General features: G+C 37.2%; 1 protein-coding gene across 3 annotated transcripts in view; it reads right to left on the bottom strand.

The window, feature by feature from the left end:
- Eip93f (Ecdysone-induced protein 93F) overlaps positions 1–14,513 on the bottom strand; it is a 47,810-nt gene that overhangs the window by 8,613 nt on the left and 24,684 nt on the right. For all 3 annotated transcript variants that reach the window (XM_083058508.1, XM_083058524.1, XM_083058516.1), the window contains 3 exons: positions 8,485–8,905; positions 1,737–1,974; positions 48–915 (listed from right to left, as the gene is read on the bottom strand). In XM_083058508.1, the coding sequence (XP_082914634.1) occupies positions 48–915; positions 1,737–1,974; positions 8,485–8,905 (1,527 nt within the window). The remainder of the gene's footprint in view (positions 1–47; positions 916–1,736; positions 1,975–8,484; positions 8,906–14,513) is intronic.

Genomic DNA, 14,513 nt, shown 5'->3' with positions numbered 1-14,513 from the left:
CGTTTATCACGTAAATGAAAGTGAAAAAAAGGGCTTAATCAATTTACCTCTTTCGCGGCCTCATGAGATGCCGCTCCTTGACTTTGTACTCAAGGGTGGAGTGCGGAACTCCGTAAAAGCTGCCAGCACGATGCACGCTCATCTCGCCGCGCTGTACCGCGCGTACCGCTTCGACGAGGCTATCCCTGTCGTAGTTCCTGTACTTGCCGCGTTTCGGTCTGGTACCCTTGCCGCCGGTACCAGACTTCGACTTGTTCGCGTCTTGCGTTTGTTGCTTGGCTTGTTGATGCGACGACGGCGGCTGCTGCGGTGGTTGCGGGGGCGTGTAACGGCCTCTCTTGAACGGGCTCGGGTCCGTCATCATAGCCTGCTGCGACGAAACGACTCCGGCCGATTGGCAACCCGGCATACCGGCCACGCCGGGCGTTTGGCCCTCTTGGAACTTGACGCTGATGCTCTTGGCGATGACGTCGCGGAAGTTGACGCCCACCGCTTTGCCCACCAGCGAATTCGTGGGGCTGCTGGTGCCGGAGAACGCTGGGCTAGCTCGTTCCAGAAGGCCCGGACTCGAGGCAGCAGTCGCGAAGCCCTGGGCAAACGCGGCGGAGGTCGGTTCGCCGTTCTTGCTGGAACAGCCCGGCGTGCTGGCGGGCTTGTAGGACGGAATCTTCAGTATCGCTCTGCCCTGAGCGCTGTCGCTGGCCTCCTCCTCGATGTTGGGATTGAAGTCGTCGTTCGTCATGGGTACGCGCTGTTGTTGCGTCTGCTGATGCGCAGCTAGAGGATGGTGCTGGTGGTGATGGTGCTGATGGTGCGGCTGCGACTGATCTCCGTTCACATTCTTGTTCAGCCTCTTATCTTCGCTCATCAGCTTTCTCACCACTTCCGGTATGCGATAGTCTCGCGTGTCTAGTCCTGTAGAGTTAAAAATTATTATTTATTTATTTTTTATTGCAACGTTTATACTAGAGAGACTAATAAATATCTAAATATTAATTACTAAAGATATTACTAAAGATATTATTACTTGATTAATAAGACATTGTTAGCGATAAGAAACAAGTTTTAATGATACTTTTTCATAAATTTTAATTCAAATTTTATCTTGCATTGAATAACTTGTGACTTTAAATATTATATAATATAGTGAAATATATATGATTCAAGATATTTTTTAATAAAATAGATAAACAGCGCGAAGAATGCAAACAAAGTTCAATATCAATTTAATAATTTGAATAAAAATCTCATAATTGCATCTGTAACATATCATTCGTCGTAATTCCAAATACAGATTTAAACTACTCAATTTAATTCGTAGTCTTTAAAGGTAGAGGAAATATCGGAGAGCTAACTGACCAGGGCCCGGCTTCTATCGATTCTGGAAGTCCTATTGCGACGTAATACACTTTTCGGCTTTCCTCTCCCGGCGAAGAGATTGGTTGGTCACATTTAATGAATAAAAAGAAACGAATACCTGCCGGAAATGTGTGACCCAAAATCCCGGATAATATAATTTATACGACAATAAGCTAATTCCACGTGTATTCATTCGAATTGCATTAATAATTATATTGCAAGAGAAATAGATTTATCTTTTTAGAAAAATCCGGATTTTCCTAATAATTATAAAATGTTGACTGGGCTATCAAAACTGCGATGCAATTCTCAGATAAACGTAGAGGACAAACTTTTAATAGATAATTCTAAAAAAACATAAAAAGATTTGATCTTACCTAATGGCGCAGCGGCGGCCAACATCTTCTGAATGTAAGGACCGATGTTGGCATGTTCCAGTCCCGGCCATTCAGTTCCTGTCTCGTGTCCCCGTTGTAACAGGTTCCTAAGGGAATCACCACCGGTTCCTTCGAACGCGGAGAACCTGACGAGATCCTCCAACGAGAGCAGAGGCTTCAGCAGGGCTTTCTCGACTTCCTTCTCCTCTTCCGCGCCGGATAATTCTTTATCGTCCACCTGTTAAAAATATCTCTTCTAGCGTTTTCTGCGAATAATCCTTGCTCGTAAAAGAGCATCTAAATTGCAGATTACGGTCAAGTTGCCCTCTCGAGGAAAGTAAAAGTAAAAGCTTCCACTCCGTCTCCGGAGACGTGAATAGAAACGATGCTCTTCTTATCATCGATAGTCATTAGGCAAACGTTGTTGCTCGTAAATGACAACTTCTTGTTCGAGAGTGCTTCGTCGAGAGGTGTGTGTCTGGAATGTACATGTATCTGTATCGTGTGTAAGTGTCAATTGTCCATGTAAATATATACAAAGCGTTTCTCGTAAAGCGACCGCATTGCATATTTTAAAAAAAGTATTAAAATAGGAGAAAAAAGCGTAATGCGCGCAGGAAAGAGTACTTTTTTGGCTTTGAGGACGTTACACAAACTGAGTTTCATGTAAAAAGAATCGCGAACAGTTTTTATTGTTTTGAGATGAAAACATTTCAGGAATCTTGAAAATGATGCTTTAAAATCTCTTTTGACATTTAGTGAAAATCGTTGAGAGTTAGGAGCTACGCACAATAAAAAAATTAAGGAACAGAGAATAAAAAATAGAAAATAGAAACAGAGAACAGTTCAATATAAAACATATCAAATATAATTTATTGTTAGTAACGCAAAACAGAGGAACAGAGAAATAGTGCTAAGGTGAAGTGATGATATTTCTCTATTCTACGTTACTAAATTACATTTCATATGTTTCATTGAACTGTTCCCTATATTCTGTTCCTGTTTTCTGTTCTCTATTTCCTGTTTCTTATTCCTTTCATTGTGCGCAACCCCTAAATTTGTATATTTTAATATATAACAGAAATAATCGCCAAAAAGTTTTAATCATGTTCATGAATATGTTGTGAATTGTACATGAAAAAGAACGATAATTTTTAATACTTTTATTTGCTTGGCATATATTTTTTAGTTTTTTTAAAGAAAATTATTGTTGTGTAATTCATTGTTTTAATAAAAAAGTTAACGTATAATTTTTTAAATTTGTTTTATATAAAGTTAACATATAATTTCTTCTCTTTTTTTTTTAATTGCGCTCTAGTTAATTTTTGATGATTAATCTACATATGCAGATAATGATATGTACACTCACCGATACGATGTTCAACGGCGGAGCTCTGTAATACAAAGCGTTGATCTATAACATATAAAAAATACAATTATATGTGTACAAAATAGTTTTCAAAATAATTAATATTTAACAAAGTTAATAATACGCAATTAAACTTTTATTCATATCGTCAAATATATTTAATAAAATTACGTCCTAAAAATTATTAAACTTTTTAATTATTTTTGTAGATCTAAAAATATAAATTTGTTTTAATTATAATTACCTCATGGTTGCACCGCCGTTGCCCGATGCTTCCCCGGGCCATCTCTTCTTCCTTTCTTGTTCGTACTTATAACCTCTTTTTCGCACTTACACAGTACACGCTCGCGAAAATATTATCACGCGCGCGCATTAATCAGCAAAATAAAATAATCGCACGACAATTTGAACGACACTCCCGACGTAAATACATTAATTAATCGTACGCGACTCTATACGCGGCACTTCCGATTTCAATCGCGCGATACTTTGTGCGGAACTCCCGACATTTGTACGTGACTTTTCATACAGCACTTTCGCTTTTAATCTTACGCGTATTTATGCGCTTTTGTTAATTATATGCGACGTATATATTTGAGAGAACAGCACGCGACAATTATAATTAAACGAAGCTACGATCCGCGAGACGTGACGCGCGAAATTTACGCGGGAATGCGAGATGTCGCCGCAGTGATGCCAACTGACAAAGTACGCGGGAACTTGCCGCCGTGATGCCAACTGTCTGATTAGAAATTATCAGTCTCTCGCGATTAATCGATCATTGAAAAGATCGATTAACATAGAACAGCTTCAGAACAGTTTTTTTTTAATCGGGACAAGTAAAAAAGAAATCTTTTAATTGAGCGGTCAAAATATTATTCGAAGCACTGGTCACGTCGAGTAAAGCGCTCTATGTTAATCGATCTTTTCAATGATCGATTAATCGCTAGAGACTGGTAATTTCTAATTAGACAGTTGACACCACTGCGGCGACTTGCCGCGTATTTTGTGATAGTTGGCATCACTGCGGCGACATCCCGCGTAAATGTCGTGCGTCGTGCGGATCGTAGCCTTCGTATAATTATAATTGTCGCGTGCTGTTCTCTCAAATATGCGTCGCATATAATTAAGAAAAGCGCATAAAGTATGCGTACGATTAAAAGCGGGAGTGCCGTATGAAAAGTCACGTACGAATGTCGGGAGTTCCGCGCAAAGTATCGCGCGATTAAAATCGCAAGTGCCGGTATAGAGTCGCGTACGATTAACGTCGGGAGTGTCCGTTTCAAATTGTCGTGCGATTGTTTTATTTTGCTGATTAATGCGCGAGCGTGATAGTATTTTCGCGAACGTGTGTTGTGTAAGTGCCAAAAAGACGCTAAAGAAGAAAAGATGAGGAAGAGGCCCGGGGAAGCATCGGGCAACGGTGGAGCAACCACGCGGTAAGCAGATTATAATTAAAACAAATTTATATTTTTAGATCGACAAAAATAATTAAATAGTTTTTATAATTTTTATGGCGTAATTTTATTAAATATATTTTACGATATGAATAAATGTTTAATTGCGCATTATTGACTTTTTCAAATATTAATTATTTTGGAAACTATTTTGTATACATATAATTTGTGTTTTTTATATGTTTTTATATAGATCAACGCTCTGTACTATATGGAGCTCCGCTGTTGTGCATCGTATCGGTGAGTGTATACATATATAACACTATCTGCATATGTGTAGATTAATCACCAAAAATTAACTAGAGCGCAATTCAGGAAAAAGAGAAGAAATTATATGTTAACTTTTCCATTAAAACAATAAATTACACAACCATAATTTTCTTTAAAAAAAACTAAAAAATATATGCCAAGCAAATAAAAGTATTAAAAATTCTCGTTTTTTTTGTTCATGTACATTTACATATATTCATAAACATGATTGAAACTTTTTGACGATTATTTCTGTTATATATTAAAATATACAAATTTAGGGGTTGCGCACAATGAAAGGAATAAGAAACATGAAATAGAGAACAGAAAACAGGAACAGAATATAGGGAACAGTTCAATATAAAACATATGAAATGTAATTTAGGTAACGCAGAATAGAGAAATATCATCACTTTACCTTAGCACTATTTCTCTGTTCCTCTGTTTTGCGTTACTAACAATAAATTATATTTTATATGTTTTATATTGAACTGTTCCTCATTCCCTGTTCTTGTTTTCAGTTCTTTATTTCTTTTATTGTGCGCAGCTCCTTATTTATTTTGTTTCATAAAAAGAAAAAATTTCGCCTGTAAAATTATTAAATAAAGAAAATAATTGCTACAATTTTTCTCTATCGAATACTCATTTTAAGATTGCATGACTTTATGCAAATCACTTAATATATATACATCTCCATCGAATGTAGAATAGCAAGCCAAGCGCCATGCAGGATCAGCTGCTAATCGATAAACTGTATTTCTCAAAGAAAGCGATCGAATCATTTTTACGGGAAACATTCTCGATGCTCTCATTCGCGGTACAATATATATATAATCTCGACTACCTTTTCCTCGATAGTCCCCAGTAGAAGGAAAAAGAGGGTGGAAAAATTCGCGTAGGGTATAAAGAAAAAAGAAAACTTATCTTCGGCGTGCGTTTCGACGAGATACGCCGGAATTCAGGTACTCGGGGGACTCGTTTAAGGCGCATGCATTGCACTAAAAGTGAAGCAACAGTCTTCTACGATGGTTGCTACGTATATGTATAAACGAGCGGTACGCGATCGCATGAAATGCAGACAGGAAAAATGAGACTTTAACCGTCCTCGTGCATAGACCTCGTGCTTGCGAGCTCGACAAATTGTACTGTAAAATAACGCCTCATGCTAAGGCGCAGTTTGATCAACAAAATGATTTTTAAGTGACAACTATCACTACTAACAGATCGTGCGATGCAATTGGAATGTCTAGCAAAAAATACGATACGGTAGATGCGAGATATTTTATCGATGAAGGAAATCATTCGTACTACGAATTTAATCTTACATTTTACGGTAATCTTCACAATCTTTCGTTCAAATTTTTCTTCAAACAATACAAAAAATACTCTTTCTAAATTCTAATAATTTTTAAGTAAAGATAAGCACTAGCTGTATGACACTTATTATATAAATAAATTCAAGATCCTTGCACTTTAATGCGATGGATATTCTTGATTATCTAATTGCGATCAATTACTGTCCTACACACGTTAAGCAAAATTAATCGCAATCAAATCAAGGCAAAAGACACTATCAGGTGATGAGGATTAAATCGGGCCATCGTGTTTAATCTACCGTAATCTTCGATCGCGCGACTGTTTCATGCATGGCAGCGCGTTCGCACTGGGATTGCGATCCGTCTATTTCGGAACAATTATTTGATTGGACGTCTCTCTACGGCGTAGGGTTATATGCGCGGCACATCGAGGATGCAGAGTGTCGAGGTCCAGAAGCGTACATTCACGACCATTTATTATTATTGAATTCCGGGGTCATAAACGCCCTCGTTAGAGACAAAAGAAAGATCGAGCCCGGACAGATCCTTTTTTGTTTTTCGTCTCGACACGACCTTCCCAAAGACTTACCTCGAGTCTTGCAACCTCGCGGACACCAAGTTGCCGTGTGTTAAACTACAAATAGTGAGATAAAAAAAGTTAAACAGCCCATGCAAAAAAACACTGGACACTACTGAGCACCACGGCGACCGATGCAGAGTCGCGTAGACCATCGTCCCTTTTCTCCAGCATAGTGTCGCCGAACAAAACGCACACTTGCCGTCGACATTTTTCGGACTAGATCGATATTTCTTCGTTGCTCTCCGCAATATGAGAGAAATCAAAAAATTTCTCTTTTAGAAAAAAAATTTAAATCTCTCTCTATTAACTTTTAAGTTTTATTTTCCTGGATATTTTCAAAAGTGCGTGAAATAAAAAAAAATAAAGTAGTCAACAAGATAAAGCAATCAGTATTGATAAGATTAATATCATCTGTTTATAACATTGGAACAAGATTAATCTTCGTCAAAGTTAAATTTTGCTGCATTAGCAACCAAATGGAATTTAGAACCGAAGACTATCGTAATAATATTCGATAATGAAGCTACTCTAGAAATTAATTTGACAATTAAAAAATCACCGAGCGAGTCCGAATTTTGGGCGTCGTTTCGCGATAACGAGACACACTTGGTTCACGCGACATCCACGATCGCCGTGCCAGAGGTATGTTTTGGGGAAGCTTCATTCGTTCTTCCTAACCAAAACCACACTTAGGTACAAATGGACGGTATGTATCCGCAAATTTTCCCTCAACGAAATCTCCCTCGTGCATCGTTCGGTTTCCCACCCTTCCACGTTCCTCTGCATGGCAATCGGCCTGTTTCGCCATGTATTTAAATCATGGAGAATTACTACTCACTTGCGAACAGTGTTAGTTGAAAGAAATCGTTATCTCTCGAGTGCCTGATGATACAATATATATTCTATAATATTAATTATATTTTAAAGATTTTTTTATATATTATTCTCATTTACTAATATATTTTTATATATCTTTATCCCATTTTTTAATACTTTTTTACGATTAAAATATTCTTTAAACGCAACTTAATCCAAAAATATTTATAATTAATATTACAGTTTAAATAAATAAATAATTTCATCTTCTCTTAATAAAAATCTAATCAAACACTTATATATTTTTTTATGTTATCTTTTATATTACATATTATTAGGTATATATGTAATAATCAGTGTGCAGATATTACGATGCATATCTATTTTATATTATATAAAATAACAAATCTGAAATTTATTTTTTCGATATACTCTTATACTTATTTCGTAATTTATAGGTCAAAATAATATCTGTGTAAATAAAAAGAAAATGCGAAAAAGAATCGCTTATTATACCATCAGGCACTTGCAGCGAGTCGCGAATATCAAAAACGCGGCATCGGATATCCCAAAACGAGTCAACAAAGCAATTTCGAAATCACTTCTCTCGCGCCATCGACTCGTTTCCGGATAAAAACCAACAAACATCGATACCGGAAACTACCGGAGATAAAAGATTCTACTCGATGGAGAGTCTTTGCGCGTCGTCTCGGTAGACGAAAATGTCTTGGTCGCCGTCTAATGCCAATTTGCATTCTCGGCTTTTTTTTTTACTCGACACGCGTAAAAGACCGACGAGGAAAGTTCGGCACGTGTCGGTGGAACGTGTTCACCCTTCACTCTCTCTGCATCTCGCCCACTTCTTTCATTCTTTCTCTTTCGTTTATCTACCCTCTCTCCTTCTCGTATCTAAAAAATCTCTCTAACTCTATCTTCTGTATTTTCTGTCCCCAAAACCTACCTCATCCACTTGCGGGGGCGGAGTGGTCGCGGAGGCGTTTTGGGTCGTTTTTGGTGTAGTAGTAGTAGTAGTGGTGGTGGTGGTGGTGGTGGTGATGGTGGTGGTGGCTGGGGCGCCGGGCTCGTGAGGGTGTGAATGGGTGCTAGTCAGGGACGCGTCCCTTTCGCGTTCCATCGCGAGCTTGTAGACCTTGTTCCGCAGCGTGCTACGCGGTATCCCGTAGATCACCGCCGCCCTCCGCGTGCCGAGCTTGCCACTCTGGATGTCCCTAAGGGCGGCCTGCAGTTCCTCCTCGGTGTAAGTCCTCCTGCCGCCCCCGGCACCCACCACTGGAACACCACCGACGCCTGCCGCAGCTGCCGCCGCCGCCGCCGCGGCCGCAACCGGTCCGGTCATTCGCGGTTTCGCGCGGTAACACGAACTAAAACAGCGTTAATCGACGTTACATCGGGTGATATTGTTTTACTTTTTTTTTTTTCCTGCAATATCGTGACTGTCTACATAATTTCGAGACAATATAGCAAATTTATTGTAGGAAAGGACCTCGCACTTTTTGTACGTAAAATAAGTCCCGACCGATTTTCTTCAAACTCCGTTTTTTGAAGAAAATCGGTCGGGACTTATTTTACGTACAAAATGTGCGGTGTCCTTTATTTTCACTTCGTTATCAGCGACTTCTAAAATATAATTTTTATAAGGATCGATCAATCATCATAATGGATCTCGTTTATCTTCGTACATTGTCGGAGTATCAATTTAAATAAATAGCGTATTAAAAACAGTTATATTATTCGAGAAAATCGATATTTTATGGAAAAAAAAAATAATTCTAGAAAATTGCAATTTTTCTCATTTTTTTCTTTCGCGATAAAAAAATGCAATAAAATATTTCGATGAAAACTTTCGCGTGCATGCAATTTAAAATTGCTGCGAAAGCATCTGGCAAACGTAAACGAATAATATATTCGAGAAACTAAAAATCAATTAGCGCGATCAATACTTGCTCAAGTCCTCCGTATGCAACAAAACAAAGTCGGAGTATCCATATCGCTTTTCGCAAGCTCTTACTCAAACTCAAACTCGAGAGATGAGCCGCATTAAACAGCCACGTGGCCCTTTCGACGTCTGCACGTGTTTGACGTCGATGATGAATAGCGAGAATCCGCGAAACTTTAAGCTCGCCTTACGAGACATTCAGTCATGTAAATTAAGTTTTTCAAACGCATGGAAAGACGTGTTAACTCGACAATTTCACGAACTGCCACGTGCAATCAATAATATCTGACCAGAAAAACCATGTCGGATGTTCCCGAGCATTTACATCTCTTTAAATACATAATTCATTTACATAAATATCATTTCGCACAGCATGATTTATACCGTACGTCATATGGAGGAGATTTATCTACGTCGAGAGACGAGAATTAAAACAACGTACACAACCGCTCTAACATTGCCCAGGGCAAGCGTGTGTATTAATAATTTTAATACCCGTTTTCGCTAGGATTTTCTTTTTATCGCTATCATAAATTATCGCGTCAGTATACGCGATTATTTTCCGAAACGCATTATATTTGCTAAGTAGTGTTTTCGTCGTAACGAATTATTCCTATAAGCAGTCTATGACATCAAACAATGTATCAAATTTCTGATCTTTGTTCTTTCACAAAAATAAACGGTTCGTACATTATCTCCAGCATTATTTTCTCTCTTTCCTCGTTAAAACGCTTGTTTGCTAACTTTAATGAAAGATAAAGAAGATCAAACATAATCTAAATTCTAATTTTAAAAAAGAGGAAAATGTGGCATTTTTTAAATATATCGATATCCTCAAAAAGAAAATGTATATAAATAAAGAAAAAATATAAATTTAAGAAAAATCTAATCTAATAATAGAAGAAAAGACAAGTGTAAATCCTTTTTTTTCTGCTATCACTTTCGCGAAACAATAAATTTTCTCGATAAATTCCTACAGCCGAATCATCTCGCTTGTAATCGCTTCGCGCGTTAAATATGCGAAAAGAATGTAAAGAACTTTTGGCGCAAAAGCAGCCGACGATTATTTCGCGCTAGCATAAAAGAGACGTGGCACGAAGGCGATGGATATCGGGCCGGTGTAATTTGTCACAGTGCGCAACGATAAGATTAGAGAGTGGCGTAAGGAATCATCGCGCGAGAGGCTCCCCTTTCGCCGTCTCACCCCCGCTTGCACATGCACCGGGAACCCCCCTCTGTCTCAAGTTCGTCGACCTGAGAGTCGCTGATAAAAGTGCATTTCGTCCGACACTGGCCTCCCGGATAGGTCCCGCTACGTCAGTCATCGACCGGCGCTGATTTATCTGCGATTTTTGTTTGTCGACTCGTCTGCGGTTTTACGCGACGATATGCATGTCGTCGTCGTCGTTGTCGTCGTCGTCGTCGTCGTCGTCGTCGTCGTAGGAAACTCGGTCGACTTGACGCGTCCGTGTGCGTCTTCAGGTTCAACGTTCCTTGAGTAATGCTGTCGCGTAATTTCGAAGAAAACGGTATTCGTTAAATAAAACGACGCGGTGTGCGTATTTAACCGAAGCGAGAAATTTAGATTTTATACGTCGATGCGTTTCCGTAAAAACATGAGACACTAGCGTTAAATTGTATTATATATAAAAGAATAATTGAAAATAAATATCAAAATTGAATCGAAAGATAATAAATAGAGAAATAAAAAAAATATCGATGTGTAATAATATATTTGTTAAATATATCGTAAGAAATTCTTGGCCGATAACGATTTTGCGCGATGTTAGACAAGTACCTTGGATATATTTACGCATCCGAAGTCAAAGCTTCAAACGACCGAACTAAACTGGTTCGGTTTTGTAAATTCTCGCATAAATCGCAAGACACTCACGCAATCGCGAACCAGATAGTCATAATCTTGTCCTTCGCGGCGACGTCAATACCTCTTTGGCCAGCAAACCTTCTCTTCAAAGCCTTCTACGAACCGGTTTTGCTTCAATACTCCTGTCTGGTTTTATTGCGGCTCGCCTATTTTTCAGTATCGCGGACGCGAACTGTACGTCTAATTTCGTTTATGACTCGCCATAGCAAAAGCACGTTCTAACATCTAGTCACAACTAAAACTCGTATTTTTTATCTCAAATCTCTAAAAAAAATATAATCTACTTAAAATGCTATGATATATTTAAAAATCCGCATAATCCTCTTAATTATCAAAAGAATCTCGAAAATTTTTGAACTCGAAAACGTTAACATTTATTAATTAATGCTTATATAAAGAATAAACGGAAAAAAAATAAAAACAAATTTCTTGATTTTTGAAATTTAACATGTTTTATTTCAGTTCCATAAAATGATGCAGAAATGAAACAAATCTAAAATATATACATAAAAATTGAAATAAAGCATCATAACAGCACAAATGAACGTTCAAAGAAAAGTATGAAATTACATTGACTAGTCAAGTATTCAATTGCGTAATGTCAGTTTATAGAGGATGATAAGATTCGTCTAGTTTATAACAGCAAACTGAAGTATAAAAACTTGACGTGTTCAAGTAGCGTAGATTTAATTTGAATATATACTATTATAGAGCTCGTATTAAACTTCTGACGAGAGCAATGCAATTTTCATTTTATCTGAAACTTTTACATAACGTGTGCATTGTATGCACGTGTAACCAGACGAGTATAGAGGAAGAGGCGAGAACCTCCATAATTAATATTTCTAAAGTTACACGTGTAACAATAAAATTAAAGCAACAGGATCATTGTATTCCTCCGAAAATGTATCAAAATGTTAAGGTTTGATATTTTTTGAAAGCTTGATCGAGCTACACATAATCGAACTCCGTTCGAAAATGTACAAGTTTAATATCGATTCAGATCATGACAAACTGAATTTTCTTCACGAATTTCATCACCAAAGTGCCTTAAACAGAGCTTTGCACTTACATCGTAGATTCTCTCAATAAGATACGAAACGTGTTATAACGCGGATCAGCCTTCAACAAAGGGATATAATATTTTGACGAAAAAGTACGAGACATTGTCAACCTGCATTCTCTTTTATTTGGAGCACTCTAAGAAATAAAATTCACATCGCGTGTTAATCGTAACAAATTTACGAGCGTTACAAAATTACGATGCTTCAAGTCATCAGCATCTTCATTCGTCTACAAATTTTTCATGCTATTTGATGAACTAATTTCTTTTAACAACTTTATGCTATTCGATTTTGAATTACTTTTAAATTAAAATCTGTAAAATAAAAATAAGCACACTTATCTTTAAAAAACGACAATTTTTGACGTGTATTTCTCAATTGTCTTGTTATTATTTTTAAGAGCTGTTTTATAATTCTCGTACATTTTTAAATTCGCATTTTCAAGAGAAGATTTGTCGAATTCAAAATTAAATATCCGTGATATAAAATTTGAATTGGATTTTAATTTCGACCCGGCTACCGCGGTTTCGTTGGCGGTCCTATCTTATCATTAATTACGTCGTCGGGCACATATGCGTCGGCGCAAACTTCTCTCGCCTCTTTCTTTTCTCTTCCCCTTTAATCTTTCTTGTCTTTTCTGCTCATTCCTTACTCCCCCACCCCTCTCCCTTGTCTCTTCGTTTTTTCTCCTCTTTTCGCTTTTCGAATTGCACACACCCTCCCTTTACGCTCCTCGTAAACGAGGACGCGATACACACGAGGTACTCCATCGAGGTCTTCGATGTGTCGGGAGGTGCAGATTACAATGAACTAATAATAGACGATGATAAAAATTTGATGCGCAAAATGTTCCGCGGGGGAAAACGGCGAAAACAACGGGGGCAACGTACGCATCTTCGATACTTTAGCACGACGGTCTGAACACATTCGACTCGCGCGAGTCATTCGAGCTATCGACGATTGCTTCCATTTTTCGCGCAAGAAAAATAAAAGTTAACATTCGTCAATAATTGATGATTATATATCTTGATATCCCGAAATAATGATTAAACCTTCCGATACTCTTATTAATTATTACGATGCAACCTGTAATTTTTCACGAATCTAATATAAACTAATAGTAAAAAAAATTGGAACTTAAATTTTTTTTTCAAATAAATTGAAAGCTTCGATACGCATTCATTATCAAGGCTTTCTAAATTTTATCAAATCGTAAGAGAAAGAGAAATGCTATATCATAAATACAATATCGTCATAATTAATTCGTTTTTCAATTCTTTATGCGATAATATAAAATAATAATAATGTAAAATAATATAAAAATGTGTATAAAATTCCCTTCTTTTTGCTGTCATTTATTTCTACGTACGAATAGGTTCACGAAATCTGCTACATCATGTTTCGTATTCGAAACCACAACAGAGTTGCATCGATTCTGTGAAACGCACTGCTTAAATATTTATCGAGGTACGTACCGCAGACGTATAGCAGTTTAAAGCTCAAAGGGTTGAAAAGTTCAAGCAACTCGTCGGTATTATTACGGTTTAGAGGGTACCGGCTGCTTACCGCGATCGTGCAAACGTATTACAACGAAATTTTTTCGTGCAGTTTAAAACACTGAAGTACGATACATTAACTATTCGCGCGTGAGAACCGTGCAATAAGCGATCCGCTTAGTTGAATGACAATTTAATCAAAGAATATTCTCTTTATATCAAGAAAAAAGATGTATTATTATATCCACCAAATGTGACGAACAAAATTTCTGCAGAAACTTACAAACTTGATATTTAGTATTTAGTAAAGTGTTTGCAATAAATTAGTTATTAATATTCTTTCTAATAAAATACATGTATAATATTATTTAATATAAATTGTTAATATAATCGCTTATTTTTTATCATTATTTATTGAATTAAAATTAAAGAAATAAAAATTATAAAGATTATTGTAATCTTTGTAATCTAATTGAATTTTTTAAGAGATAAAAGGGCTCGTCAAAAAATGATCGCAGGAATCGTAATGTGATATACTCCAGATATGTATATTTCTCTAACATGTTTAAGATAATCGTCAAATGTTCA

The sequence above is a fragment of the Prenolepis imparis genome, unplaced genomic scaffold, assembly GCF_030444845.1.
Source record: "Prenolepis imparis isolate NDT839.2.m4 unplaced genomic scaffold, iyPreImpa1.0 SCAF_1, whole genome shotgun sequence".
Lineage (NCBI taxonomy): Eukaryota > Metazoa > Arthropoda > Insecta > Hymenoptera > Formicidae > Prenolepis > Prenolepis imparis.
This window is presented reverse-complemented; position numbering and strand designations above follow the sequence as displayed.